Source organism: Neofelis nebulosa, chromosome X (assembly GCF_028018385.1).
Source record: "Neofelis nebulosa isolate mNeoNeb1 chromosome X, mNeoNeb1.pri, whole genome shotgun sequence".
In the NCBI taxonomy this organism is placed as follows: domain Eukaryota; kingdom Metazoa; phylum Chordata; class Mammalia; order Carnivora; family Felidae; genus Neofelis; species Neofelis nebulosa.
The window spans coordinates 60,703,069-60,730,492 of record NC_080800.1 but is presented as its reverse complement, the minus strand read 5'-3'; the positions used below and the strand labels follow the sequence as shown (position 1 = coordinate 60,730,492).

At 38.4% G+C, this 27,424-nt stretch overlaps 1 protein-coding gene and 1 non-coding gene across 7 annotated transcripts in view; one reads left to right on the top strand and one right to left on the bottom strand.

Moving 5' to 3' along the window:
* Window positions 1-27,424, top strand: part of PHKA1 (phosphorylase kinase regulatory subunit alpha 1) — a 158,221-nt gene that overhangs the window by 118,243 nt on the left and 12,554 nt on the right. For 2 of the 6 annotated variants that reach the window (XM_058714153.1, XM_058714152.1), the window contains exons 18-27: window positions 1,125-1,291; window positions 4,077-4,253; window positions 5,784-5,875; window positions 6,481-6,620; window positions 14,300-14,456; window positions 18,059-18,138; window positions 19,444-19,522; window positions 19,657-19,786; window positions 24,908-25,009; window positions 25,914-26,029. In XM_058714153.1, coding sequence (XP_058570136.1) covers window positions 1,125-1,291; window positions 4,077-4,253; window positions 5,784-5,875; window positions 6,481-6,620; window positions 14,300-14,456; window positions 18,059-18,138; window positions 19,444-19,522; window positions 19,657-19,786; window positions 24,908-25,009; window positions 25,914-26,029 — 1,240 coding nt within the window. Of the gene's footprint in view, window positions 1-1,124; window positions 1,292-4,076; window positions 4,254-5,783; window positions 5,876-6,480; window positions 6,621-14,299; window positions 14,457-18,058; window positions 18,139-19,443; window positions 19,523-19,656; window positions 19,787-24,907; window positions 25,010-25,913; window positions 26,030-26,166; window positions 26,206-27,424 lie in introns of all 6 variants that reach the window. The other 4 variants (XM_058714151.1, XM_058714154.1, XM_058714156.1 and 1 more) reach the window with 4 other exon arrangements.
* Window positions 23,848-23,954, bottom strand: LOC131503263 (U6 spliceosomal RNA). Its single transcript, XR_009257367.1, has one exon. It is a non-coding gene; the product is annotated as a U6 spliceosomal RNA (small nuclear RNA).

Here is a 27,424-nt window from a genome sequence, read left to right as displayed (position 1 = left end):
ACTGACTTTCCCTTTGGGTTTTACAATTGGTTTTGTAGACAGGGGAGGATATGACCTACAATTCTCTATAATTCATAAATTTTTCAAATACCATTTCTCGTTTTTGATCTTTAGGAGTACCTGGGTGGCTCAGTCAGTTGAGCGTCCAACTCTTGGTTTCAGTTCAGGTCACATTCTCATGGTTCATGAGTTCTAGCCCTGCATTGGGCTCTGTACTGACAGTGCGGAGCCTGCTTGGGATTTATATCTCCCTCGCTCTCTGCCCCTTCCCAGCTTGCTCTCTCTCTCTCTCTCTGTCAAATAAATAAACATTAAAATTTTTTAAAAATGATCTTTGATCTCTCTAGAGTGTATTATGCTAAGCAAAATAAGTCAGTCAGAGAAAGACAGCTATCCTATGATTTCACTCATATGTGGAATTTGGAAAACACGGCAGATGATAATAGGGGAAGGGAAAGAAAAATAAGATAAAAATGGAGAGGGAGGCAAACCATAAGAGAGACTTAAATATAGAGAACAAACTGAGAGTTGCTGGAGGGGAGGTGGGGAGGTGGGCTCAATGGGTGATGGGCGTTAAGGAGGGCACTTTTCGGGATGAGCACTGGGTGTCATATGTAAGAGATGAATCACTGGGTTCTACTCCTGAAGCCAAGACTACACAGTATATTAACTAACTTGAATTTAAATTTAAAAAAACATGCTAAGGAAAAGAAAAAATTAAAATTAAATTTAAAAAAAATGATCTTTGAGAATTTTTTTAAACAATGCAATAGATTTATGATGATTTATTTTCATTCTGACCCAGCTTCTCTGCAGCCAGTAGAAATTTTGGCCAGATATTTGACATCATTAGCCACATAGTATATGACAGTGAAAGAGAACAAACTGATCTGCTGATAGATTGTGAGCCCATAATTGTAGTCTTTATTAACACAGTACCCTAACCTACACTACACCATGCCTAGGAGTGCTATGAAATTTCATATTTACGAAATGTACACTGTTATATAAACATTATGAGTCCCACAACCAACCAGTCTAGGTATCCTTTTTTTCACTGAAAAGTGTTGTTTTTAAAGGATTTCCTCTGGTTTTCTGTTTTCTATTTGCCCTGTAATTGTCAGGATTCAAACAGGTAAATTGTCAGAGTTTTTGACAACATCTTGCTGCACACATTTGAGTTTCATGGATCCTGGACCTGAGGGTAAGCTGTACAGTGAAGATTACGATGATAACTATAATGAGCTGGAACCAGGTGACTGGATGAATGGCCACAGTTCAACCAGTAATGGTAAGGAAGCTTCATAAAGGCAGTGGCCTTGATGGGTAAGAATACAAAGTATTGTTGAGCATCCTCCTTAATATTTCTCACCACCAGCAGCCTCACTCCTATTTAATACACCTAGATTTCTACTTCTGTTTGGCTTCACTTTTTATCCTTCTACTTACCTTTGGTTCCGGGTCTAATATCCTTGTGGTGATTGTGAAGTGTGGAGTTTGACTGTCTCCTACTAAGGTTAGGGAAGACTTCTTTCCTGGGTATAGAAAATGGCTAGTGACTTCAAAATGAGAGGAAACAATGGTAAGAGGTATTTAATCAAGCATGTAGTAGGAGAACTATACATATACAGTACTGCTTTTTGACACTTAAAAGCATAAAACTAAGAATCTCAGAGTACTTTTTATGTATAATGTTATTGGGGCACAGAATCTCTGGGGAGGTCTGCATAGTTTGAAAAAGCCTATTCAGTGTACCTATTGCTTTCATACTACAAACTAGACAAATAAAGCACAAGAAATCTGACTGGCTGCTAGGAATACAAAGATGATATAGTGAGAAAGCATCATGGGGGCATATATTAAAAACGGCTGGGGGGCGCCTGGGTGGCTCAGTCGGTTAAGCGTCCGACTTCGGCTCAGGTCATGATCTCACGGTCCGTGGGTTCGAGCCCCGCGTCGGGCTCTGTGCTGACAGCTCAGAGCCTGGAGCCTGTTTCAGATTCTGTGTCTCCCTCTCTCTGACCCTCCCCCGTTCATGCTCTCTCTCTGTCTCAAAAATAAAAAATAAACGTTAAAAAAAAATAATAATAAAAAATAAAAAAAATAAAAAAATAAAAACGGCTGAGAAACAGCCTAATGTGTTAAAATACTAACCTAGGCAGGGCAAGAATTACATTGTGTGAATCCCAAAAAGAGAAGGTACAATAAGAGTGAATTATTCTTCTAGCTATCTAAAATATGGTTTGCCTGCTTTCATTGTGTCTTTGACTGTTAGCCTGTTTCTTAAGGCAGCCAGTTTCTTTATCCTAAGAGTGGTGTGTTAGAGAAAAGAAAATAATTGGCTTTCCTTAGTGAAGTAGCAAGCATTATCTCATATGCAATAGACCAACACATCAGCATTCAGGATGATTTTCTTCTTTGGGCTCAGCATTTACTCACCTAAGTACCATTGAATTTATTCTGCATTTGTTTTTGTTAGATCTAAAATAGTGTGAATTTCTTTGTTGGAAAAATACATTAAATACAAGGTTATTTCCTGTTATTAATAATTACCAAAGTCATGATATCTATCTTGGCATAAACAAATACTTTGAAAACAAGACAAGAATAATCATATATTGAGGTTGTTTGCTATTCTATGGGTAGTTGGGATTTTCATCTGTAGCACTCATTCTTTTGGATTACTTTCTAAAACACAACTTTTTTTAAAAATTTTTTTTTTAACGTTTATTTATTTTTGAGACAGAGAGAGACAGAGCATGAACGGGGGAGGGGCAGAGAGAGAGGGAGACACAGAATCCGAAGCAGGCTCCAGGCTCTGAGCCATCAGCCCAGAGCCCGACGCGGGGCTTGAACTCACGGACCGCGAGATTGTGACCTGAGCTGAAGTCGGACGCTTAACCGACTGAGCCACCCAGGCGCCCCTAAAACACAACTTTTTAATGATATACATATATTACTAAATTTGATATTGTGCCTAAGTCACTTTCTCCTCTCTGGGTTTACTCATAGGTGGTCTCACAATGGCTGTTTATCACTTGCCAGCTCTTCCATGCCAAGAACACTTCCCTCCATATTCTTCATAATCCTCCACTCAAGTATCTATATCATATTCAAGGTTATAATATTTGTCATTAGGATGTCACTGAGAATGATTTCCATTTTTACAGCTTTGCTAGTTTCCAGCTTTGCTAGCTTCCACTGATCACATCAGAACACAAAAAAACATCTGGAGAGATCACTGAAAATGATCAAAGACCAGATGATGTATAACTGACCTAGAAGACTTTAGTATGCATCCAAACACTGTGATTTTCCTACTATAAATGTTGTAAATGTTCATGTAAAGTCTGAAACGTTAGGATCCATGAGGTCTGTGTGTGCATTTTGTTTTCATTATCCATAGTCAGGGATAATGTTATAGGAGGTGAGTGGGAGAAGGAGAGCCCAAGAGGATATGGACCGTATCTGTCTCCTTCACCACTGAAACCTCAGCAGCAAGAAATATTTGGTGAATAAATGAATGTGGTGACTTGAAAAAACCAATGTGTGGCCAGTAGTCATTTTGACACCAGTGCCACATGGAGATTGTTTTTCCCATCGCAATTGTAGCTGCCATTTATGGAATTTGTCTGTTTTCAGCTAAGCTTGGGTTTAGTGGAAGATTTTTGTCTTTTCTCACAAAAGTCTCCTTATACCAGTAAGACTCCAAGGGCCCCATTCTGCTCCTCCTCTACCACCACTGCCACACCACTACCATCACATTCACAGATTATAAAATCCTTGCTCCACCTGTCCTTAAAAAAACCTCATACTACTTTCAGGAGCCCTAATATTGTCTTAGCAAAGTTGAAGAACAGGTAGGTCCTGGTAAATGGCCATAGTTTCTAAATGGTAAAGCCAAGATGTTGTAAAATGATTACAACCTCCCCCCCTCCACCTCCATGATCAAAAATAACCTATTTCTGGTGCTGTGTTATGGGCACAGGAGCCAATCATTCTGGTTGGTTGGGTAGATTGTAAACTAACTAAAATGTTCATTTTTTCTCTCCCCCCTACCCCCACTAACCTTGCAGCTCGCTGTGGTGATGAAGTTGCTCGCTATTTAGATCACCTTTTGGCGCACACTGCTCCCCATCCTAAACTAGCCCTCACCTCACAGAAGGGAGGGCTAGATCGGTTCCGAGCTGCTGTGCAAACAACCTGCGATTTAATGCCCTTGGTGACCAAGGCCAAGGAGCTGCATGTACAGAGTGAGTAATGCCATGACTCACTGGAATCAGGCACAGGATTGATGTGAAGTCCAGGATGGGGGCAGGGCGTTTATTAGCAGTGCAAGCAGGAACTCTGTTTTGTTCACTGCTTTATCCCCAGCATCTCAGACAGATGGAACACATTAGACACTCAAATATTTGTGAATTTAATAAACTGCATATAGTTTTGCCATCGATGGTGCTATATGGTCTCATAGGGAAAAGAAGCAGAACAGGAGACATGGAGAATTTTAACATCAGTATTAAAGTGACAGAAAGAGTTTTTTCTTTTGGAAAAGTTACTCCTTTGGAAGCACTTTTATTTAAAGAGAAAGCCCTGCAAGCAATTACAAGATAATCTGACAATGAAGAGGGAGATACTCGCCCTTAAGCTGCATCTGGTTACCTTATGTCAGCTGTGACATTTACAGTCAGTTCTAGCAGCGCAAGAGCTGTGTTTATTTCTCAACTGCAGTACTCCCTATACAACAACATTGTCATTGTCCTCCCCATGACCACTACCCCCCTTCGGCAGTATGTGCAGTGGAGGGTGTCACCTACTACCCATTGCTAGGAGGAGTCATCGTTCCTAAGAGTACTCAGTGCCACTGTGGTAGCTGCATCTGAAGGGACAGAAGAGCTCCTTGGCCACACCTAGGGGGCCTAAATGGTAACATTTTATAGATGATGAGAATGATTGAGATGCATGTTCTTGCTGTCTAAAACTTTATTGACCATTACTAACCAAAGATAATTAAACGTGAATCATTTAACATTTCAAAGAGGGAAAAGCTTAGCATACCCTTTGAATATGCTCCCTTGACCAAGGGCTCATGTGAAGAGATCGCCTTTCTTAAGTTCTACTTCTAGATTGCAAACCAGGAAACTTAAGCTTAATTCCCAGCTCTGCTACTTACTTGCTTGAACAGTTATTTGAGCTCTGTATCTCTCTTTCTATATCTGTAAAATGGTGAAAGTGACAAGACAGTCTCTCTGTTGAGGTTATGGTAAGTATTTGGACTGTAAATGGACTATAAGTAAAAATATTAGGAATATCTCAAAGTAGGTCAGCCACTACATTTTTTTTTTATTCCCTACATAGGGATACACATCTGTTTATCTATTCTCAAGGAAATCCAACTGCTGACAGCCAGATATTTTCCCAGGGTAGTCCAGAAAATAGAAAACAGAACTGGGTTCTTTCTGTTACATATGGTATTCGATCAAAGTATCAGTGATGGCACCATTTTGGTATTGATTACATTCATAGAGTTTAATATCTTAAATGTCCATTTAATGCTACAATTCTAGGCATTCCGTGGAAAATATGGTTGATTGAACAGTCTTTAAATTATCTGATATTCATATTTTTTCTTTGATATTAGCAAGAAAGGATAAATTTCTCACTCTTGTTCTACATAATATAAAGAGCAACTCCTATACAACTTGATTTTGAGGGCAACTGTGAATTATTTGTTTTTTAGTCTCCTAAGTTATCTAACCTTTCCCATAAATGTCAACCTCTCGCAGATGTTCACATGTATCTTCCTACAAAGATATTTCGGGCTTCCCGGCCTTCATTGAACTTACTTGACTCTCCTCATTGCCCACGAGAGGACCAGGTAAACTTGCACATGACGTATTTGTCAGCTCTTTGCAAAACCACCATCTGTATGGCAAATAACAGAACTAGCCCTTATGGTTTCTGCTAATAACTGGTGGTAGGCAAAATGCTACCCTGGTGAAGATATACTCCTTTTTAGGTCACTTTTAAAATGAGCAAGTTTTGGGGTGCCTGGGTGGCTCAGTAGGTTAAGTGTCTGACTTTGGCTCAGGTCGTGATCTCGGGGTTCATGACTTCAAGCCTCACGTCTCGCTCTGTGCTGACAGCTCAGAGCCTGGAGCCTGCTTCAGATTCTATGTCTCCCTCTCTCTCTGCCCCTCCCCACTCGCTCACTCTCTCTCTCTGTGTGTGTCTCTCTCTCTCAAAAATAAATAAACATTAAAAAATAAAATAAAATGAATAAGATTTTCCTAGCCAGGCTCTAAGAAAATGAAATTGTTATGTCATTCATGTTGAAGATTTCATTGTTTTTGTTTTACTTTCCATCAAAATGTAGGGAATTCTTACAGAAAAGGTTTAGAGGTGAAAAGATCGACACTCTAGGGCACTATTTAAGTTGAGCATTTGTGGACTTAAGTTTTTCTGTCCTTTCTCAAACTAAAGGTTCCATCTGTTCGTGTAGAAATACATCTTCCTAGAGACCAATCTGGGGAGGTGGACTTCAAAGCACTCATTTTGCAGTTGAAGGAGACCTCCAGCTTACAGGAGCAAGCTGACATCCTTTACATGCTGTATACTATGAAGTAAGTGATAGATATTATCACTTTAATGTTCATGTAGAGGGGAAGTATAACATAGTAAATAAAACACAGTTTTGGAGTCTCATTGACCTGGATTTGAATTTTGCCCCTACCCACTGTGTAACTTCAAAGCCTCAAGTGTCCTCATTTATAAAATTTGGATTACGCCTACCACATAAAACTGTTGTAAAGATTAAACAAGATACAGTATCTGCAAAGTCTCTAATACAATGTCTGCTGCAGAGTAGGTGACCAATAACTGGTGACTATTATTATCATTATTATGGATATTTTAAGCCTCTGTAATTTGTTAAAAATCCACAGTTAAATAAATTCTAAACTCAGAAGAAGTAAGAAGATGGAGGCTTACAGAAAAAATAAACTAGCATTTCTGAGTGTTTGCTATGTGTCCAGAACCCTGCTAGGTACATTATATGTAGGAACCTCACACTCAGCATGCCCAAGTGGAACTCTCTCCTGTCCCTTACTTCCTCCCCGCAAAACATAACCTGAAATTCCTCATTTATTAATGTAGTCATCAACCTGAAGAGGCAGATCCCCTCCCCTAAATTTGGTTTGGATGCTGAGACTGATGATGCCACACATGTACCAAAAGTCTGTAAAATGTTTATTACTCACATAATGAGACTTCTGGGGAGAGTGGAACAGATTCCAAAGTTGGTCAAACAAAAAAAAAAGCTTAAGTGAGTAGGGAAAGGAGGCTGGATTGGGGTTTTATTACAATCAGGAGGTGAAGCTGGGGTAAAGTTTGTCACCAGCACCAAGAGAGGAAATACTTGGATTTTTCTGGCACCTTGCCCAGATGTAGGCTGGAAGGGAAAGAGGACTTGAAAGGGGTCAGCCAGTCAAACATTAAAAATGGAGTTATATTCTGAAATTCTACATCCTTGTTGTTGGACCCAACACCTACCTACTCAGCACGCTTCTCCCCATATCCAGTTAATCACCAAGTCTACTCAGTTTTACCTCTAAATATTTACCTTCTGCATCTCTTGTATTGGGGCCTTCACTCAGGTCTTTGTCTCTCACCAGGACTATTGCTATAGCTTTGTAACAAGTCTTCCTATTTTCATCTTGTTCTCCTGAAGCCCAGCCTCCACAGAGGAGAGAGAGTAACTTTTCTGTTTTACTTTGTTTTTTATTCAATTTTTAAGAGAAGATTCTAGTTATTTTTTTATGTTTTTATTTATTTTTGAGAGAGAGAGAGAGAGCACATGCACACACAGTGGGGAGGGGCACTGAGAGATAAAGACAGAGGATCCAAAGTTGGCTCTGTGCTGACAGCAGAGCCTGATGTGGGGCTCGAACTCATGAACCATGAGATCATGACCTGGGCCGAAGTCAGAGACACCTAACCTACTGAGCCACCCAGGCACCCCCTGTTTTACTTTCAATGATAGAAATGTCCAAATTTATTTAAAAGTAGAGAGAATGGCATAATGAACACTTTGAGACCCATCATCCAGCCTGAACAATTATAAAGACATGGTTAACCTTGTCACATCTATATTATCTCCCTCTCTTCTCCCAGATTGGTTTGACAAAGAAACCAGACATCTTATCATTTAATCCCTAAATATTACAGTATTATTTCTAAAAGTCAATGAATCTCGTAAAACAAGACCACAGTGGGACTTCTGGTTCCAGACAAGATAGACTACATGCATTCCTCTCTGTTCCTCCTGCTAAGTACAGGATAACATCATTTGTAAAACAAACATAACAAGGTGTTAAAGGCTGGACAGAAGAAGGTAGACTGGCTAAGGACCTCAGGATCTGAGGAATGACAAGGTGGTGACGTCCCTTGGGTTCCTTTGTTCCATGTTGCCTTTGGGTCCCGCATCAGATGACAGAGAAGCCAGCACCCCGAAAATGCCAATGGGCACAGACACCAAAAGCCCAATGAAAAACTTGTTCTTTCTAGACAAAGGACTAGGAAAGGGCAGACTAGCAAGACCAACAACATTGAGACAATGACCACTCTACTGGAGCCAAGCACCATAGAAGAATCTGTGGCCCCACCCCTGTCCAGAAGGGCTTAGCTTGAAGCCCAGACATCCACTCCCACCCCAGTGTAACAAAGCAGGCACTACCTCACCTTCTGCACTGCCAGGGTAGTGTCAAAGAAGACCAAGTAGGTATCTAGGACTTTCATCCCCTCTAGGTGCTAATGAAGTCGCCTTGGTCTGTGTGACTCCCAAGCTCATGCTGCTTCCATTTGATTGTGGTGTTTAGTGAGTAAATGAAAATGACAGCTGAAAATCCCACCAACACCAAACGCATATTTTTACACATCCAACTGTTACCAAAGTAGCCCCAACATACTTTTAGCTATGTAGGGCCTGCCTGCTTTGTATACTCCTTGAAACCTACTCCATATCTGCTAACAAGAGGTAAGCCCAGGGCCATGAATAATACCCCAAACCACTGCTGACATTTAATGCTCTCTAACCTAGAGAATCCCCACAGTGCTACTGAAGCACATCACTTAGACATGTAACTTCCTCTTCCTCCTGTCCTCTGGGAGTTTTCTTGCCCTCCACACCTCCTGGATGGTAGAGCTGGTGCCTTAAATAAACCTCCAGGCAGTCTCATGCTGTGAGGGACTTCCCTTATCCTACAACCCTAAGAGCCACCCCATAAATCTTGTTATGTGCTACTGACAAAAAAAAGACATGGGGTCTTATTGTTTTGATACCTTTGTTTCTTTCATTTTTCCTTTAGGGTAAGGCACTTTATTCAACAAATACCTGTTGAGTACTTATTATGTGCCAGGCACAATGCTAAATGCAGCATAACGAAAAGATAGAGAAGGTAAAATGAAATAAGGGGTAAGCTTGAATGAAACCTGACGAGCCAGCTAGGTAGTTGATATGGGAAAACAAAGAGAGTTATACCTGAAAAGTTCATACTTTCCCACCAATTCAGATGATCAATGATTGGCTGCCAACTCTTTGGCTCCTAACATGAGTTTTCTTCATCTAATCCTGTATATTAACTTCACCATAACATCTGATCAAACCTACAGTCTCCCTAAAACTAGTATTCCAGGTGATGTCAAACCACTTGACTAGAGTGTGTATGATGTGCTGCATGGGTTTTAATACACTTGGAATTCTGCCCAATATCCCTTGTGGATTTAAGAGTAAAAGTTGAGGGGCACCTGGGTGACTCCGTCAGCTAAGTGTCTGACTCTTGATTTTGGCTTAGGTCATGATCTCACGGTTTGTGAGTTTGAGACCTGCATCAGGCCTGTGCTGAGGGCTCTTTGCTGACAGCACAGAGCCTGCTTGAGATTCTCTCTCTTCCTCACTCTCTGCCCCTACCCTGCTCCCTCTCCCTCTCTCCCTCTGTCTGTCTCTCTCAAATAAATAAATAAACTTTAAAAAAAGTAAAAGTTGGGAGGTCAGGTTTCCTATGTGTGTTGACTAGCATTCCTTCTATGAATTGTTTATAACCTTTGTTTGTTCTCTGTTGGGTTTTTTATATATTTCTCATTGATATTAGATGTCACTATTTTGTTAGTTACAGTTGTTGCAGATATTTTATCCAAATAATTTGCTAATTATATGCTTTTCTCTATGCAGAAGTTTAATTTTTATATCATAAAATCTGTCAGTCTTTCCTTTTTGGCTTTTGGGTTTCTTGTTATGCATCCCCTCCCAGAATTTTAAAAATATTTTAAATACCTTTAATAATTTTTTTAGATTGTATGTCTTTAATCTACTTAGAATATATATATATCTTCTTACTCAGCATATCTAATACCCAGTTCACTGTCTTTATTGGAAAGCCACTGCTCCTGGCCATGTTCACGGTATCATCCTTCTTTTAGTCACCCAGGCTTGAAATTGTGTCATCATCTTCAGCTCCTCCTCATACCCTGCCTCTCCCTGCAACATCATCACTACCATTGGGAATCATGAGCCAAATATACATCCTCTATGATCTTTCAACCTTTGTCTACCATTGCTCCCCACTCATATTGTGAATTATTTCACCAAAACAGCCTGCTACTTACCATATCCAAAACACAGCCTATACATGACTACTTTCATACCTTGGCTCATGTTTTGCCCTCTGCCTGGACTACACTCATTTACCACACCCCATCTCTCCTCATTGTAATTCTAGCTATCCATCAAGGCCTAGTTCACCTGTCATCTCCATAAAGCTTTCTCTGACCTATGGGAATAAAAAGGATCATCCCTGATTCTGAGCTCTCAAAGCATGTATTTTAATACTATTCATTTATATATTTTGATTTTGACCATTTCAAACTTAGAGAAAAGTTGTAAGAATAGCACAAAAAATTTTCTGGATATCCTTCACCTAAATTCCTCAGGTTTACCTTGAGCTTTGATCTCAGTCTCAATCTCTCTCTTTCTTTCTCTTTGTCTCTCTCTTACTCATTCTCTGTCATCATCACCATCATCATACATACATACATACATATATCTTTATGAATCATGTGAGAGTAAGTGGCAGACATGATCCACATGATCCCTTTCTATCCTAAGTGTTTGAGTGTGCATTGTGTATTTCCTAAAGACTAGGAATTCTCTTACATAAGCACAGTACAATTGCCAAAATCAGAAAATTAATGTTAAAACAATAGTATTATTGAATCTACATACCAGACTTGTCAGTTGTCCTAATAATGTCTTTATAGCAAAAGAAAATCTAAATTACACATTTCGGGGCACCTTGGTGGCTCAGTCAGTTGAGTGCCTAACTCAATTTTGATTCAGTTCATGATCCCAGGGACGAGGGATAGAGCTCTGCATTGGGCTCTGTGCTGAGCGTGAAGCCTGCTTAAGATCCTCTCTCTCTCTCTCTGTCTCTCTGTCTGTCTGTCTCTCTGTCTCTCTCTCCCCATATATATAGATATAGATATAGATATAGATATAGATATAGATATAGATATATACATATATATATGTAGTATATTTAAAGTAGTATCTTCCACATTCTGCCACTATAAAGCTTTTATGTTGCACTTTATAAATAAAAAGTATCTTGTAGAGATATATTTTGAAACTGTAAATATCCTGTTACTCTTTAGACTTTCATTCACTGGTTTTTTTAATCCATTGTTGACTCTTCCTATGGTACTTTTTATTTCATAGTTTTAAAAATATATTTAATGGGGGCTTTTGGGATGAGCACTGGGTGTTGTATGGAAACTAATTTGACAATAAATTTCATATAATTAAAAAAATAAAATAAAATAAAATAAAATAAAATAAAATAATAATGGGGCACCTGAGTGGTTCAGTCAGTTAAGCATCCGACTCTTGGTTTCAGCTCAGGCCATAATCTTACAGTCTGTGAGATTAAGCCCCACATCAGGCTCCACGCTGACAGCATGAAGCCTACTTGAAATTCTCTCTCTCCTGCTCTCTTTGCCCCTCCCTTGTCCGCTCGCTCTCTCTCAAAATAAATAAGCAAAACATGTGTATTTAATGTATTTATTATTTTTAATATATTTAGTATATTAAATACATCATGTTAGTATATACTTACTAAAATTTAATATACTGAATAATCCATTATCATATTTGAACTTTTTAAAGTACAAAAGGATACAGTGAAAAGATGAAAAGTCTTTTGCCCACCTCTGGTCTCTAGATACTTGGTTTATTTGTGTATCCATCTGGGGACAGTTTGTGCATATGTAGGTAAATGTTGGTAAATAAAGACATATATGTATGTAATTTTACACCTGTTTACCCAAATGGAAGCATGGCATATACACTGTTCTGTACCTTGCTTTTTTTCACTAAAACTATTTATCTTGAAAATCATGACATATATATCCCATTTATCTATGAGTGCTTAACAAATAACCCCAAAATTCGGTGGCTTAAAATAGTAAAAATAAAACATGTTTAGATTATCCGTCACAGTTCTGGAGCTTGTCTAACTCAGCTAGACAGTTCTCACTTGGGATCTCATTCAGTTGTGGTCTGACAGTGTCTGGGGCTGAAGTCACCAGGAGGCTTGTCCATTTGAATATCTAGGAGTTGACACTGGTTGTTGGCTGGAACCTCGCCGGGAGCTGTCACCTGGAATGCCTACAGATGACCTCCCCCATGTCTCTCCACTTCTTCGCAGCCTGATGTCTAGGTCCCAAGATTATGTGCCCCAGAAAAGGACCAAGTGGAAGCTGCGTGAATGTTTATGACCTAGCCTCAGAAATCATACAGCATCATTTCAAATTAGTCACAAGCATGCCTGGGTTGAAGGGGAGAGAACACAGACCCAACCTCTTCATGGGAGGACTGTACAAGTCACACTGTAAGAAAAGCGTGTTAGATGGAACATTATTGGAATCACTTTGAAACATACAGCTTGCCATGATCTAGATCTACATCATACTTTCTCAGTAGTTGTGTAGCATTCCCTTGTTTGAATATACCATAATTTGTTTAACAGTCTCCTGTTGATGGACATTTGGGTTGTCTCCCATCATTCACTGTCACAAACAACGCTATAGCAAATAACCTACCTCATAGTATATATCATTTCTCATGTGTGGAGTTTATCCTACAGATATACCAGAAATGTTAAGTCAAGGAATATAGAGATTTTGAAATTTAATATGTATTTCCAAATAGCTCTCCAGAGAAATTGTCCCAATTTTATTCCCACTAGCAATATATCAGGATCACCTATTTTCCCAAAGCCTCACCAATGCAGTGTTATCAAATTTGGGGATTTGGGACAACATGATAGATTAAAAAATGTTGTCTTGGTGTAGTGTTAATTTTTCTTATTATGAGTGAGATCAGACACTTTATCCCATACCTAAAATTCATCAGTATTTGACTGTATTTTCTTTTGTGTCTTTTTTTATTATCTATTTGTTAGAGTTCTTTATATATTAGGGAAATTGGCCTATGAACTGCATATATTTTTCTGTTTGTAATTTGTCGCATCACTTATGGTGGGTTTTGCAATAAGAATTTCATTGTTTCTATGTATATAACAGTATTTCTTTTATGGCTTCTTGTGTGTGGGTGATAGTTAAAAAGTCCTCTTGCCCCCAAAGTTATAAACCAGTTCTCCCATATTTTTTCTAGTACCTTTACATTGAAATCTGATATATTTAGAAATCTGATTTACAGTGTAAGGCATGAATACAACTTCTTTTTCATATGGTTACTTCATTGTCTTAATATTGTTTAATAAATAATCTACCTTTATTGTATATCAAATTCCCAGTTTCATAGAACATTATATAGATTTTATGGTACTTCACAGTTGACTCGTGTTATAGTAATCTTTACAACAATAATGTATATGTATCCTTTCAAAATAAGCACACATCTTTTTTATCTCTTCATTAGCTCCCTAAGTGTAGCATACTTTCAAATTAAACCTTTGACTTCATTTTCAGCTATGTTGAAGCCTGTGAAGAGGGTAAAAGAATGCATTTTGTCAAAGCACAACTAGAAACTAAGACTTATTATTGTCTAGGTATCTGTGTTTCAGGGCTGATCACTAATCATAGGTTTACAAGGATTCTTGGTAAATAATATTTAGTAGTTCCTAATGAGACAGAACTTACAAAAACAGACACATCTGTTGTAACACTGAAACAAATGATCGTTGCCAGCAGCTTTACTTATAATTAATGTAGGTCTCTAACATTCCAGAGGACCTGACTGGGACACTGGATTATATGATGAAGGGAGTGCAACAGTCCGAGAGCTGCTTACTGAACTGTATGGCAAAGTTGGAGAAATTCGTCACTGGGGCCTGATCCGATACATCTCTGGAATCCTAAGAAAGAAGGTGGAAGCACTCGATGAGGTACTATAAATTCTTGAATTTATACCAAATCTAAATGGAGGTGCTTTGTTTTAAGCATTTCAAAAAAAGTAAATTTATTCTTTAATTTATTTATTTAAATTCAAGTTAGTTAACATATAGTGTAGTATTGGTTTCAGAAGTAGAACCCAGTGATTCATCACTTACATATGACACCCAGTGCTCACCCCAAAAAGTGCCCTCCTCAGTTCCCATCACACATTTAGCCCATCCCCTCACCCACCTCCCCTCAAGCAACCCTCAGTTTGTTCTCTGTATTTAAGAGTCTCTTATGGTTTGGCTCCCCCTTATTATCCTATTTTGCCTTCCCTTCCCCTGTGTTCATCTTTTTGTTTCTTAAATTCCACATATAAGTGAAATCATATGATATTTGTCTTTCTGACTGACTTATTTCACTTAGCATAATACATCCTATTTCCATCCATATTGTTGCCAACGTCAAGATTTCATTCTTTTTGATCGCCAAGTAGTATTCCATTATGTATATATACCACATGCTCTTAATCCATTCATCAGTAGATGAACATTTGGGCTCTTTCCATAATTTGGCTATTGTTGACAGCACAGCTATAAACATTGGGTGTATGTGCCCCTTCAAATCAGCATTTTTGCATCCTTTGGATAAATGCTAGTAGTGCAATTGCTCTGTCATAGGGTAGTTCTATGTATAATTTTTTGAGGAACCTCCATACTGTTCTTCAGGGTGGCTGTACCAGTTTGCGTTCCCACCAGGAATGCAAAGCATTCCCGTTGCCTTGCATCCTCGCCAACATCTGTTGTGTCCTGAGTTATTAATTTCACCCACCCTGACAGGTGTGAGGTGGTATCTCATTGTGGTTTTGATTTGTATTTCCCCGAAGGTGAATGATACTGAGCATCTTTCCATGTGTCTGTTAGCCATCTGGATGTCTTGTTTTGAGAAGTGTCCATTCATGTCTTCTGCCCATTTCTTTATGGGATTATTTGTTTTTTCGGTATTGAGTTTGATAAGTTTTTTATAGATTTTAGATACTAACCCTTTATCAGATATGTCATTTTCAAATATCTTCTCCCATTCTGATGGTGCCTTTTGGTTTTGTTGATTGTTTCCTTCACTGTGCAGACGCTTTTTATCATGGTGAGGTCCCAATAGTTCACGTTTGCTTTTGTTTCCCTTGCCTCCAGAGACATGTCTAATAAAAAGTTGCTGCAGTCAAGGTCAAAGAGGTTGCTACCTGTTTTCTTCTCTAGGATTTTCATGGTTTCCTGTCTCATATTTAGGTCTTTAATCTGTTTTGAATTTTTTTTATTTTTTTTTAATTTTATTTTTTATTTGTTAAAATTTACATCCAAATTATTTAGCATATAGTGAAACAATGATTTCAGGAGTAGATTCCTTAATGACCCTTACCCTTTTAGCCCATCCCCCCTCCCACAATCCTTCCAGCAACCCTCAGTTTGTTCTCCATATTTATGAGTCTCTTCTGTTTTGTCCCCCTCCCTGTTTTTATATTATTTTTGTTTCCCTTCCCTTATGTTCATCTGTTTTGTCTCTTAAAGTCCTCATATGAGTAAAGTCATATGATTTTTGTCTTTCTCTATCTGACTAATTTCACTTAGCACAGTACCCTCCAGTTCCATCCACATAGTTGCAAATGGCAAGATTTCATTCTTTTTGATTGCAGAGTAATACTCCATTGTATATATACACCACATTTTCTTTATCCATTCATCTATCGATGGACATTTGGGCTCTTTCCATACTTTGGCTATTGTTGATAGTGCTGCTATAAACATGGGGGTGCATGTGTCCCTTTGAAATAGCACACCTGTATCCCATGGATAAATGCCTAGTAGTGCAATTGCTGGGTTGTAGGGTAGTTCTATTTTTAGTTTTTGAGAAACCTCCATACTGTTTTCCAGAGTGGCTGCACCAACTTGCACTCCCACCAACAATGCAAAAGAGATCCTCTTTCTCCACATTCTCACCACCATCTGTTGTTGCTTGAGTTGTTAATGTTAGCCATTCTGACAGGTGTAAGGTGGTATCTCATTTTGGTTTTGATTTGTATTTCCCTGATGATGAGTGATGGTGAGCATTTTTTCATGTGTCAATTGGCCATCTTGATGTCTTCTTTGGAGAAGTGCCTATTCATGTCTTTTGCCCATTTCTTCACTGGATTATTTGTGTTTTGGGTGTTGAGTTTGATAAGTTCTTTATAGATTTTGGATACTAACCCTTTATCTGATATGTCATTTGCAAATATGTTCTCCCATTCTGTCGGTTGCCTTTTAGTTTTGCTGATTGTTTCCTTCGCTGTGCAGAAGCTTTTTATTTTGATGAGGTCCCAGTAGTTCATTTTTGCTTTTGTTTCCCTTGCCTCCGGAGACCTGTTGAGTAAGAAGTTGCTGAGGGCAAGATCAAAGAGGTTTTTGCCTGCTTTCTCCTCGAGGATTTTGATGGCTTCCTATCTTACATTGAGATCTTTCATCCATTTTGAGTTTATTTTTGTGTGTGGTGTAAGAAAGTGGTCCAGGTTAATTCTTCTGCATGTCATGATCCAGTTTTCCTGGAAATGTTTGCTGAAGAGACTTTTTTCCATTGGATACTCTTTCTTGCTTCATTGAATATTAATTGGCCATATATTTTTAGGTCCATTACCAGGTTCTCTATTCTGTTCCATTGATCTATGTGTCTATTTTTGTGCCAGTACCACACTGTCTTGATGATTACAGCTTTGTAATACAGCTTGAAGTCCAGAATTGTGATGCATCCAGATTTGGTTTTCTTTTTCAGCATTTCTTTGGCTATTCAGGGTCTTTAATGGTTCCATACAAATTTTAGGATTGATTGTCCTAGCTCTGTGAAGAATGCTGGTGTTATTTTGATAGGGATTGCATTGAATGTGTAGATTGCTTTGGGTAGTATCGACATTTTAACAATATTTGTTCTTCCAATCCATAAGCATGGAATGTTTTTCCATTTCTTTGTGTCTTCTAATATTCTTTTCAGAAGCTTTCTATAGTTTTCAGTGCACAGATCTTTTACCTCTTTAGTTAGGTTTATTGCTAGGTATCTTATGGTAGGTGCAGTTGTAAGTGGGATCGATTCCTTGATTTCTCTTTCTGCTGCTTCATTATTGGTATATAGAAATGCAACCAATTTCTGTACATTGATTTAATATCTTGTTACTTTGTTAAATGGAGGTCCTTTTTTTTAATTGGTTTCCATAATGGATTTTTAAGGCAACCACAGCATCTTAATCATTTGAGATGTTGTCTTCCTCACATAAAGTTCCTGATACTCAATTAGCTTTTTGCTTGTGAATGTCAAATATAAGATGTTATAAACTATAAGAATTCTACATCTTAAGAATGAATTTACAGTAGACTAAAAATTCCTACTTCTTAGGAGATAAAAATCCTTCATTGTTTCTTCCTAAAAAAATCTCTCTTTTGCTATCTTCATGGGATTTCCTGAGAAAGAGGGTTTGGCGTATCAATAAATTAAGAGGGAACAAAGGTTTGTAGGCTGAAAAAAGTAATTGTCTTGGAAATCTGGCATGTTATGGGAGGGATAATGCTGTTATGCCATCTCTTCTTAGGCCTGCACAGACCTTCTCTCCCACCAGAAACATTTGACAGTGGGACTCCCTCCAGAACCTCGAGAGAAGACCATCTCTGCGTGAGTATGGTTTTTGGTTGGGTTTGCTCAAGCTTCTCTGAGCCTTTAAGGAGCTGTGTGGACTGACCACAATTCTCTTGCCCTAATCTATCAGTTGATAATAATGTCCTACATGTGTCGGCTTCTTTCAGAGACACTTGGCATGAGAATGTTGATAATGACAGAACATGAGTAAATGAAAGAGAAAATTCACAGGAAGTAGTACTCAAATGTAATTTGCTTTTTAGGGTTTTTTGTTGGTAGTGGTGGTGGTGGTGATGGTTTTTGTTTTTGTGCTTGTTTTTTACTTATTGTCTTTCCCAAACCTCACATTGGAAAACAGTCTTAAATAGGACAGGCAACTACAATGAGCACCCACAAAAAATCAGCTGTACTCTAGACTTTCTTCCAGGCCTCTCTCTTTGGCATGTAGATAGCTATTTTCTCCCTATATCTCTTCACATTTCTTCCCTCTATGTATATTTTTGTGTCCAAATTTCCCAAATTTTCATATAAGGATACTAGTGACACTTGATGAAGGCCCACCCAATGACCTCACTCTAACTTAACTACCTCTGGAAAGACCTCATCTCCAAATAAGGTCACACTCTGAGGTACTAGGGGTTAGGATTTCAACATATGAACTTTGACAGGACACAATTCAACCCATAATACCTTACTCTCAGCAAACAGAGGGGTTTTTTTTCATCACAAATCTGATCAATTTTTGACTACTGTAAAAAAAAAATTTTTTTTGACTACTGTGACAATCCAAAAGAAGATGGCATGGTCCATATCCCATTCCCCCAGAGTACTTAATATCAACAGAAGAGTCAGAAGTGTGGGAAGAGGTATGCATACGTGTGTGTGTGTGTGTGTGTGTGTGTGTGTGTGTGTGTGTGTAAACTGATGAAACTAGAAAATAAGTATAACTAAGGTGTGATCATAAAGTAATGAAATGGTTTCCAAAAGGTACAGCTTAAATTTAGTTCATTACTTTCTAGCCATAATAGTTACTTGTCATATGTTAAGAATTAACCCTGAAATACTGATCTGGAAGGACCTCATCAGGTAAATTTTACATAAAATTTTGAAGGAGAAGGGCAATCCAGGTTTAAAGAGGAGAGAGGAGAGCTTTCCTGAGTTGATATAGGCCAAAGTGGTTTGGGGTGGCAATGACCTTTGAACACTAAATGAACCAAATGCTACCAGTAATGAGACATTAAAGAGGTGACTTGGACTTGGGAGGAGCTTTTTTATTTTCTCCATGTATTTAAGCTTAAATAGTCACAGAGTTTTCTCATTCTTCACTGTCTTCTCCCTCAGACCTCTGCCTTATGAAGTGCTCACTCAGCTGATAGATGAAGCCAGTGAAGGGGACATGAGCATTTCCATTCTTACACAGGTGAGCAGAATTATGAAGTTTAGTATGGTGATTGATATTTTTGTTTTCAATTGATTTGGCAGTTTCTGAAGACTACAAAATAGGCCTTGTGAGACCTGGGCCATAATTTTTGTCTATATTCATTCCATGCACAGGAAATAATGGTGTATCTAGCCATGTATATGCGAACTCAGCCTGGCCTCTTTGCCGAAATGTTTCGACTTCGAATTGGTCTAATCATACAAGTTATGGCAACAGAACTGGCCCATTCCCTTCGATGCTCAGGTATTCGTTTTAGTAACTATTTTTGACAGAATTCACTTTTTTCGGTTTATTTTGAGAGAGAGAGAGAGAGAGGCAGAGGCAGAATTCACTCTTGACGTAGGTCTACTGGGGCGCCTGGGTGGCTCAGTTGGTTGGGTGACTGACTTCGGCTCAGGTCATGATCTTGCAGTTTGTGAGTTCAAGCCCCACATCGGGCTCTGTGCTGACAGCTCAGAGCCTGGAGCCTGCTTCGGATTCTGTGTCTCCCCCTCTCTCTGCCCCTCCCCTGCTCATGCTCTGTGTGTGTGTCTCTCTCTCAATAATAAATAAACATTTAAAAAAAATTTTTAATGTCAGTCTATTGAGTTTTGGATCAAGAGGGAAAGAAAGCTAAAACATTTTATCGGTAGCTCAGAAGCTGCATATAGCAATCTTGTTCCCATGTTAGTCAATCTGTATTTATATAAATCAAGAGACTGATAATTATGACAAATTTATGTATTAGTTCTGCAATTTCAAAATTCCACCTCTTGGGGGCTCTGCACTCCAAATTACATTCCTTCTAACTCCTAGAGTGAGCCTAAGTGTGCTTCGAATTTGAGCGTGACAGACTGGTTTTGATTCTGACTCAAGCAGTGCAACTTCTCGAACCAGACTGAGTCACCACATCAGTTTGATCATAATGTTAGTATTCTGTCTAGTCAACAACAGGATTGAATAAAGGAAAGCTATATTTCTATGAAAATTTTCTGACAGGAGTCTCTTTGAAATTAACTATAGCTGTATTTGGCAAAATAACAGTTTTAGTTAGAAGAAAACCTGGGCCCTGTAGAAGCTGTAGCGCAGAATTGTATACAGTGTGAGAGAGGGAAAGGGACCCACATGGCATGACTATTTTTCCATTGATATTTGTTTGATTTCTAAGAATGATAAAATAATAGAGATAGGGACTGCATACAAAAATGAAAATAGAGTTGTAAAACTCAATGTTAGCCATTGTTTCTGTTACATTTCCCCAAAAGGCTTTTAATTGAGCTATTAACAAATAGCTAAATTTTTTTGCATGAGCCTAACCTAAATTACATAAGATAATTATATTAAAATAACCCTTTAAAGGAAAATAATGATTATTTTATACCTACCATATGCCAGACTGTGTGCTTTTTGCTTTATATTTATATACACTTGATCCTTACAACAACCCTCTGCAAAAGGTATTTCTGTTCCACTTTTACCAATAAGTCATCTGAATTTCAGAGAGGTTAAATAACTTGCCTAAAGTTACACATCTAGTAAATAGTACAATTTGAGTCCAAGTCTTTCTGATTCCATATGATTTCCAATTTAGCACATTGTTATGGATTATATGTATTACATTATACACATACATATATCCTCTAGCCATGTATCAAGGGATATTTTATTAAGGTCTAATTATTTAATAATAAACCTCAAGAAGGGAAAAATCCTCAAACATTCTTCATTTTTCTTTGCCTCTTACGTATTTTTTTTCCTATGGCTTCATCAAAACCATGGCTCTTTATTTCTTACAAGGATAAAGTCAAGATCCCTGGGTGTGATATTCAAGACCCCCAACAGTCTGACCCCTACCTCCTACTTCAACAGTATTTCCCAATGATTTTATCAGTCACCATCCTTGGAGATTGATGTCTTGTCTGATTTCCAAAGCATTTATTGTCTGTACCTCTCATTGGCACTTAATATAGTCATGTTTATTGTTGTTTATTTTGTTTACATATGTGATCTCTCCCAAATAGTTGCTTAGCTTCTCAAGGTCAAGTGCCATGTCCTACCTGTTTGTTACTAACATTGTGTAAAGTCATGACCGACATGTAGTAAGGTCTCACTAACTGTGTGATTTTTTATCTTTTTCAAGTTTTTCTTTAAATTCCAGTTAGTTAACATATAATGTAGTATTAGTTTCAGGTGTACAAGCTAGTGATTCAACACTTCTATACAACACCAGGTGCTCTTCACTACAAGTGCCCTCCTTAATGGCCATCATCCATTTAACCCATTCCCCCCACCCATCTCCCCTCCAGCAACCCTCAGTTTGTTCTCTATAGTTAAGAGTCTGTTTTCTGGTTTTCCTCTCTTGCTTCCCCTGTGTTCATCTGTTTTTTTTCTTAAGTTCCACATATGAGTGAAATCATATTGTATTTGTCTTTCTCTGACTGACTTATTTCACTTAGCATAATACACTCTAGCTCCATCCATGTCATTGCAAATGGCAAGATTCAAAGATTTCATTCTTTTCTTTGTCTGAGTAATATTCCATTGTATATATACGTCACATCTTTATCCATTCATCAGTCGGTGGACATTTGGGCTTTTTCCATAATTTGACTATTGTTGATAATGCTGCTGAAAACAATGGGGTGCATGTGCCCCTTCCAATCAGCATTTTTGTATCCTTTAATTTTTTTATATTTATTTATTTGTGAGACAGAAACAGAGCACGAGTTGGGGTAGGAGCAGAGCGAGAAGGAGACACAGAATCTGAAGCAGGTTCCAGGCTCCAAGCTGTCAGCACAGAGCCTGATGTGGGGCTCGAACCCACAAACCGTGAGATCATGACCTGAGCCAAAGTCAGATGCTTAACCGACTGAGCCACCCAGGCACCCCTGTATCATTTAGATAAATACCTAATAGCACAATTTCTGAATCGTAGGGAATTCTTTTTTTTTTTTTAATGTTTATTTAGTTTTGGGAGACAGAGAGACAGAATGGGGGAGGGGCAGAGAGAGAGAGGGAGACACAGAATCTGAAGCAGGATCCAGGCTCTGAGCTGTCTGCACAGAGCCCAATGTGGGGCTTGAACCCACAAAGCGTGGGATCATGACCTGGGTTGAAGTTGGACGCTCAACCGACTGAGCCACCCAGATGCTGCAGGGAATTCTACTTTTAACTTTTTGAGGGACCTCCATACTGTTTTCCACAGTGGCTGCACCAGTTTGCATTCCCACCAAAAGCGTTAGAGGGTTCCCCTTTATCTGCATCCTCACCAACACCTGTTGTTTCCTGTGTTGTTAATTTTAACCATTCTGACTGATGTGAGGCAATATCTCATTGTAGTTTTGATTTGTATTTGTCTGATGAGGAGTGATATTGAGCCTCTTTTCATGTGTCTGTTAGCCATCTATCTGTATGTCTTCTTTGGAAAAATCTCCATTCATGTTTTCTGCCCATTTCTTAACTGGATTATTTGTTTTTTGGGTGATGAGTTTACAACTTCTTATATTTTGGATACTAACCCTTTATCAGATATGTTATTTGCAAATACCTTCTCCCATTCCATCGGTTGCCTTTTAGGTTTGTTGATTGTTTCTTTGCTGTGCAGAACATTTTCATTTGGATATAATCCCAATAGTTTATTTTTGCTTTTGTTTCCCTTGCCTCAGGAGACACAGCTAGAAGGAAGTTGCTACAGCCAGTTTCAAAGAGACTACTGCCTATACTATCTTGTAGGATTTTTATGGTTTCAGGTCTCACACTTAGGTCTTTCATCCATTTTGAATTTATTTTTGTGTCTGGTATAAGAAAGTGGTTCAGCTTCATTCTTCTGCATGTCGCTGTCCAATATTCCTAACACCATCTGTTGAAGACACTTATCTTATTCCCATTGAATATTCTTTCCTGCTTTGTCGAAGATTAGTTGACCATATAGTTGTAGGTTCATTTCTGGGTTTTCTATTCCATTCCATTGATCTATGTGCCTGTTTTTATGCCAGTATCATACTGTCTTGATTACTTCAGCTTTGTGATATACCTTGGCCTCTAGAATTGTAATGCTTTCCTTTTCTTTTTCACGATTGCTTTGGCTGTTTGGAGTCCTTGTGGCTCCATACAAATTTTAGGATTGTTTGTTCTAGATCTGTGAAAAATGCTGGTGGTATTTTGATAAGGATTGCATTGAATGTGTAGATTGCCTTGGGTAGTATAGACATTTTGACAATATTTGTTCTTCCAATCCATGAGTATGGAATGTCTTTCCATTTCTTTGTGTGCTCTTCAATTTATTTCATAAGTGTCTTATAGTTTTCAAAGTGCAATTCTTTTACCAAAATGTGGAACGCTTCACAAATTTGCATGTCATCCTTGCACGGGAGCCATACTAATCTTCTCTGTATTGTTCCAATTTTAGTATATGTGCTGTCAAAGTGAGCACTAACTGATATTGATAAAGTCCAGTTTTCTCATTATTCTTCATGATTTCATGGATTCATATCTATTCTCTTTTTAGTCTCTAGATTTCCAGACTGAGAAGTGTTTATTGTTTTAGTCCCTCTGTATGTATACATCCATTGCTTTTCTCTGACTGGCTTTCAGTTCCATATTTCTCTTTACATTCTTCCCACCTTCAAATAAAGATTCTACTAAGTTCCCTAATGGTGTGGAAAGAGGATGAAGAAGAAATCAAGAATCTGATTAGCCCATAAACTGGATAATCAGTCTTTAAATTATTAAGAATCTATTGCAGGGGCGCCTGTGTGGCTCAGTCAGTTAAGCTTCCGACTTCAGTTCAAGTCATGATCTCGCATCTGTGAGTTCAAACCCCATGTTGGTCTGTATGCTAACAGCTTGGAGCCTGGAGCCTGCTTCAGATTCTCTCTCTCTCTCTCTCCCTCCCTCCCTCCCTGCCCCACCCCACCTTCATGCTTGCTCTCTCTCTCTCTCTCTCTCTCTCTGCCCCACCCCACCTTCATGCTTGCGCTCTCTCTCTCTCTCTCTCTCTCAAAATAAATAAATAAATTTTAAAAAAAAGAATCTATTGCAGTATGCAGGGCGCCTGGGTGGCTCAATCAGTCAAGCATCTGACTCCTGATTTCACCTCAGGTCAGGATCTCATGGTCCTGAGATCAAGCCCCTCATTGAGCTCCACACTGAGCTTGGAGCCTACTTAAAATTAAGATTCTCTTTCTCTCTCCCCCTACTCTAAAAAAGAAATCTATTGCACTATGAATACCCAGACAGTGTGGTGCTAAGAATTTATTTGTAATTCTATTTTTCCAATCAATCAAATAATTCAGAAATTCTAAGAAAGAAAGGAAATAGAGAACAAAATAGGGTGGGTATGTCAGGCAAATTGTGGTCCTCTGTACTAACATTTCTGATAACTAGCTGAGGAAGCCACAGACGGCCTGATGAATCTCAGTCCTTCAGCCATGAAGAATCTCCTGCATCACATTCTCAGTGGCAAGGAGTTCGGAGTGGAACGAAGTGGTAAGATTGAATAACCGCATTTCCATTTTAGAGTGTTAGTTTGGTCTCGTTTGACTTTAAAATGTTTTTCTTTTATCAATGGAAACTTTCCCCCAACTAAATAGAACCCCAGTATATGAAACAGTTAAAAGCAAAGCTGTCTTCTGGAACAAGATTTGGAAACTACTGTATATGTCTCTTTTTTTCTTCTTAAATGATAAATCAACTAAGTGGATTGCCATCATCTTTTGTTTTTGCACTGTTCTATCGATTCCTTTACATTATCCTGAATCTCTACTTTAGGAAAACTGACAACCCGTATCATTTGAAACTTTCTTGTATTCCATTTGGCAATAATTTAATAGCATTTGCAGTGGTGTGTCTGGGTGTATCAGATATATCAAATATATCCTTTCGCCTGTGAATTCACATACATCTTAAGGTCTGTTGCAAATTAATCCTCCACTTGGCACTTGGTGGTTTGGCAGTGGTGTTTGGTGCCAAGTACCTAAAACAGAGCAAATGAAAAAGGTTATCTTTCCTGCTCCACTTTTAGGCTTAGGATAAATAAACATGTAATTTCAGTTGGATGGATCCTAGGCCTTTGAATGGTAAAAGAAAGTCATAAAGCACTGCCTCTCAAGCCTTACTGTGCATAAGGATCATGTGGGGAACTTGCAAAAGTACAGACTGATTCAGTAGGCCTGAAGTTGTACCCAAGATTCTACTAACAAGCTCCTAGGTGACGCTGATGCTGCTGGTGTATGGACCACACTTTGAATAGCAAGGTTATATAGTGGGTTATTTTCATTATTATTATTAACATAAAAGGAGGACATATATCTAAGTTTTCTAAGCATGGTGGACAAAATTATTTGAACCTGATTATCCTCTCTCTTTCTGTTTAATCTGTCATGCTATGTAGTTCGTCCCACTGATTCAAATGTCAGCCCTGCTATTTCCATCCATGAGATTGGTGCTGTCGGGGCAACCAAAACAGAACGAACTGGGATAATGCAGTTAAAAAGTGAGATAAAGCAGGTAAGACATCTTGGGATATCTCAGGAGATTAGCTGGGATATTGTCATGTTAAAGAACATTCTTTTGGAATTGATCTTTGTTGGGATTGTGTATTTTGTTTCATATCCTGTGTTTAATTGGAGCCATTTATTTTTCAGGCGGAATTTCGTAGACTATCTATCTCAACTGAGAGTCAGGTGAAACAACTAGGGATCCTTTAACATAATTTAACCTGCCTTTAGTTCTATATAACATGCATGAGCTCATGGCCTTTTTACAAGTAAGATAGCAAATCACAGAGTAGCTTGATTCTCCTTTGTAGCATTCATTTTATAGATAGCTTTCCTTTTCTGGACCAAACTGTTTTGCTAATTTTAGGAGGAAAATAATTTGTTTCTGTTAGCAAGAAATTGAAACCCTGAGTTCCTCTTATTAGAATTAACATGTAATTTTGGAATTAATTTTCTCTATGCAACTAGACTCCATTTCCTTACGTTTAAGGACAGGTACTAGAGAGAACACCAGATTGGATGAGGGCCTTTTTAAAAATCTAGTTTCTTGGGGCTCCTGGGTGGCTCAGTCACTTGAGTGTCCAACTCTTGGTTTCTGCTCAGGTCAAGGGATCAAGCCCCATGTCAGGCTCCATGCTCAGCATGGAGCCTGCTTAAGATTCTCTCTCTCCCCCTCTGCCCCTCTCTCCTGCTCACTCTCTTTCTCTCCCTCTCTCCCTAAAATTTTAAAAAAAAATCTAGTTTCAGGTATTTCCCCCAAATTAGATTTTTATCATTGTCATGAGAGAGGTATACAAAAGGTGTTGTGGATACATAGAGGTAAAACATTGAAATCATTCGGGGAGCTGATGGGAATTATCAGACATCATACTGTAGCCTCTTACTCATTTTCCTTGCAGCTGAGAATAGATGAATTATTATGCTCTACAAAGAAATACTTAACACAAACTTCCATAGCTTTATTCAAAACTCTGGGAAATCATGTGATTTTCAGAGTCTCCAAATTGAGAAGGTACTGATTTGGTCTCCCCTAGTAGCACTTTTTATGAAAATCTTAAAACTACTCCTCCTGACTTATGGTAGCTTGCAGTACTAAAGCACATCCAGAAGAGGAGAGACAAAATGGAAATTTTTTGTTGGAGGTTTTATGGGAGTCAGAACCATTTAGGACAAGAATGAGCCAATGCTTGAAGTTTAATTTGAAGGAAACTTTTCAGATTCATATTATGCAAGGGTAAGAACTGAATGGACTAATAGGAAACTGTTAACTACTACAGGTTTTTTCACAGATAATTTGGATAACCTGAACATTTTCCTATCTGAAAGGTGAAAGAACTATGTTTCATACTGAGGAGTTAAACTGATGTTGTTGGTAAACAGTCCTTGTTTTGGCTGAGAGTGATTG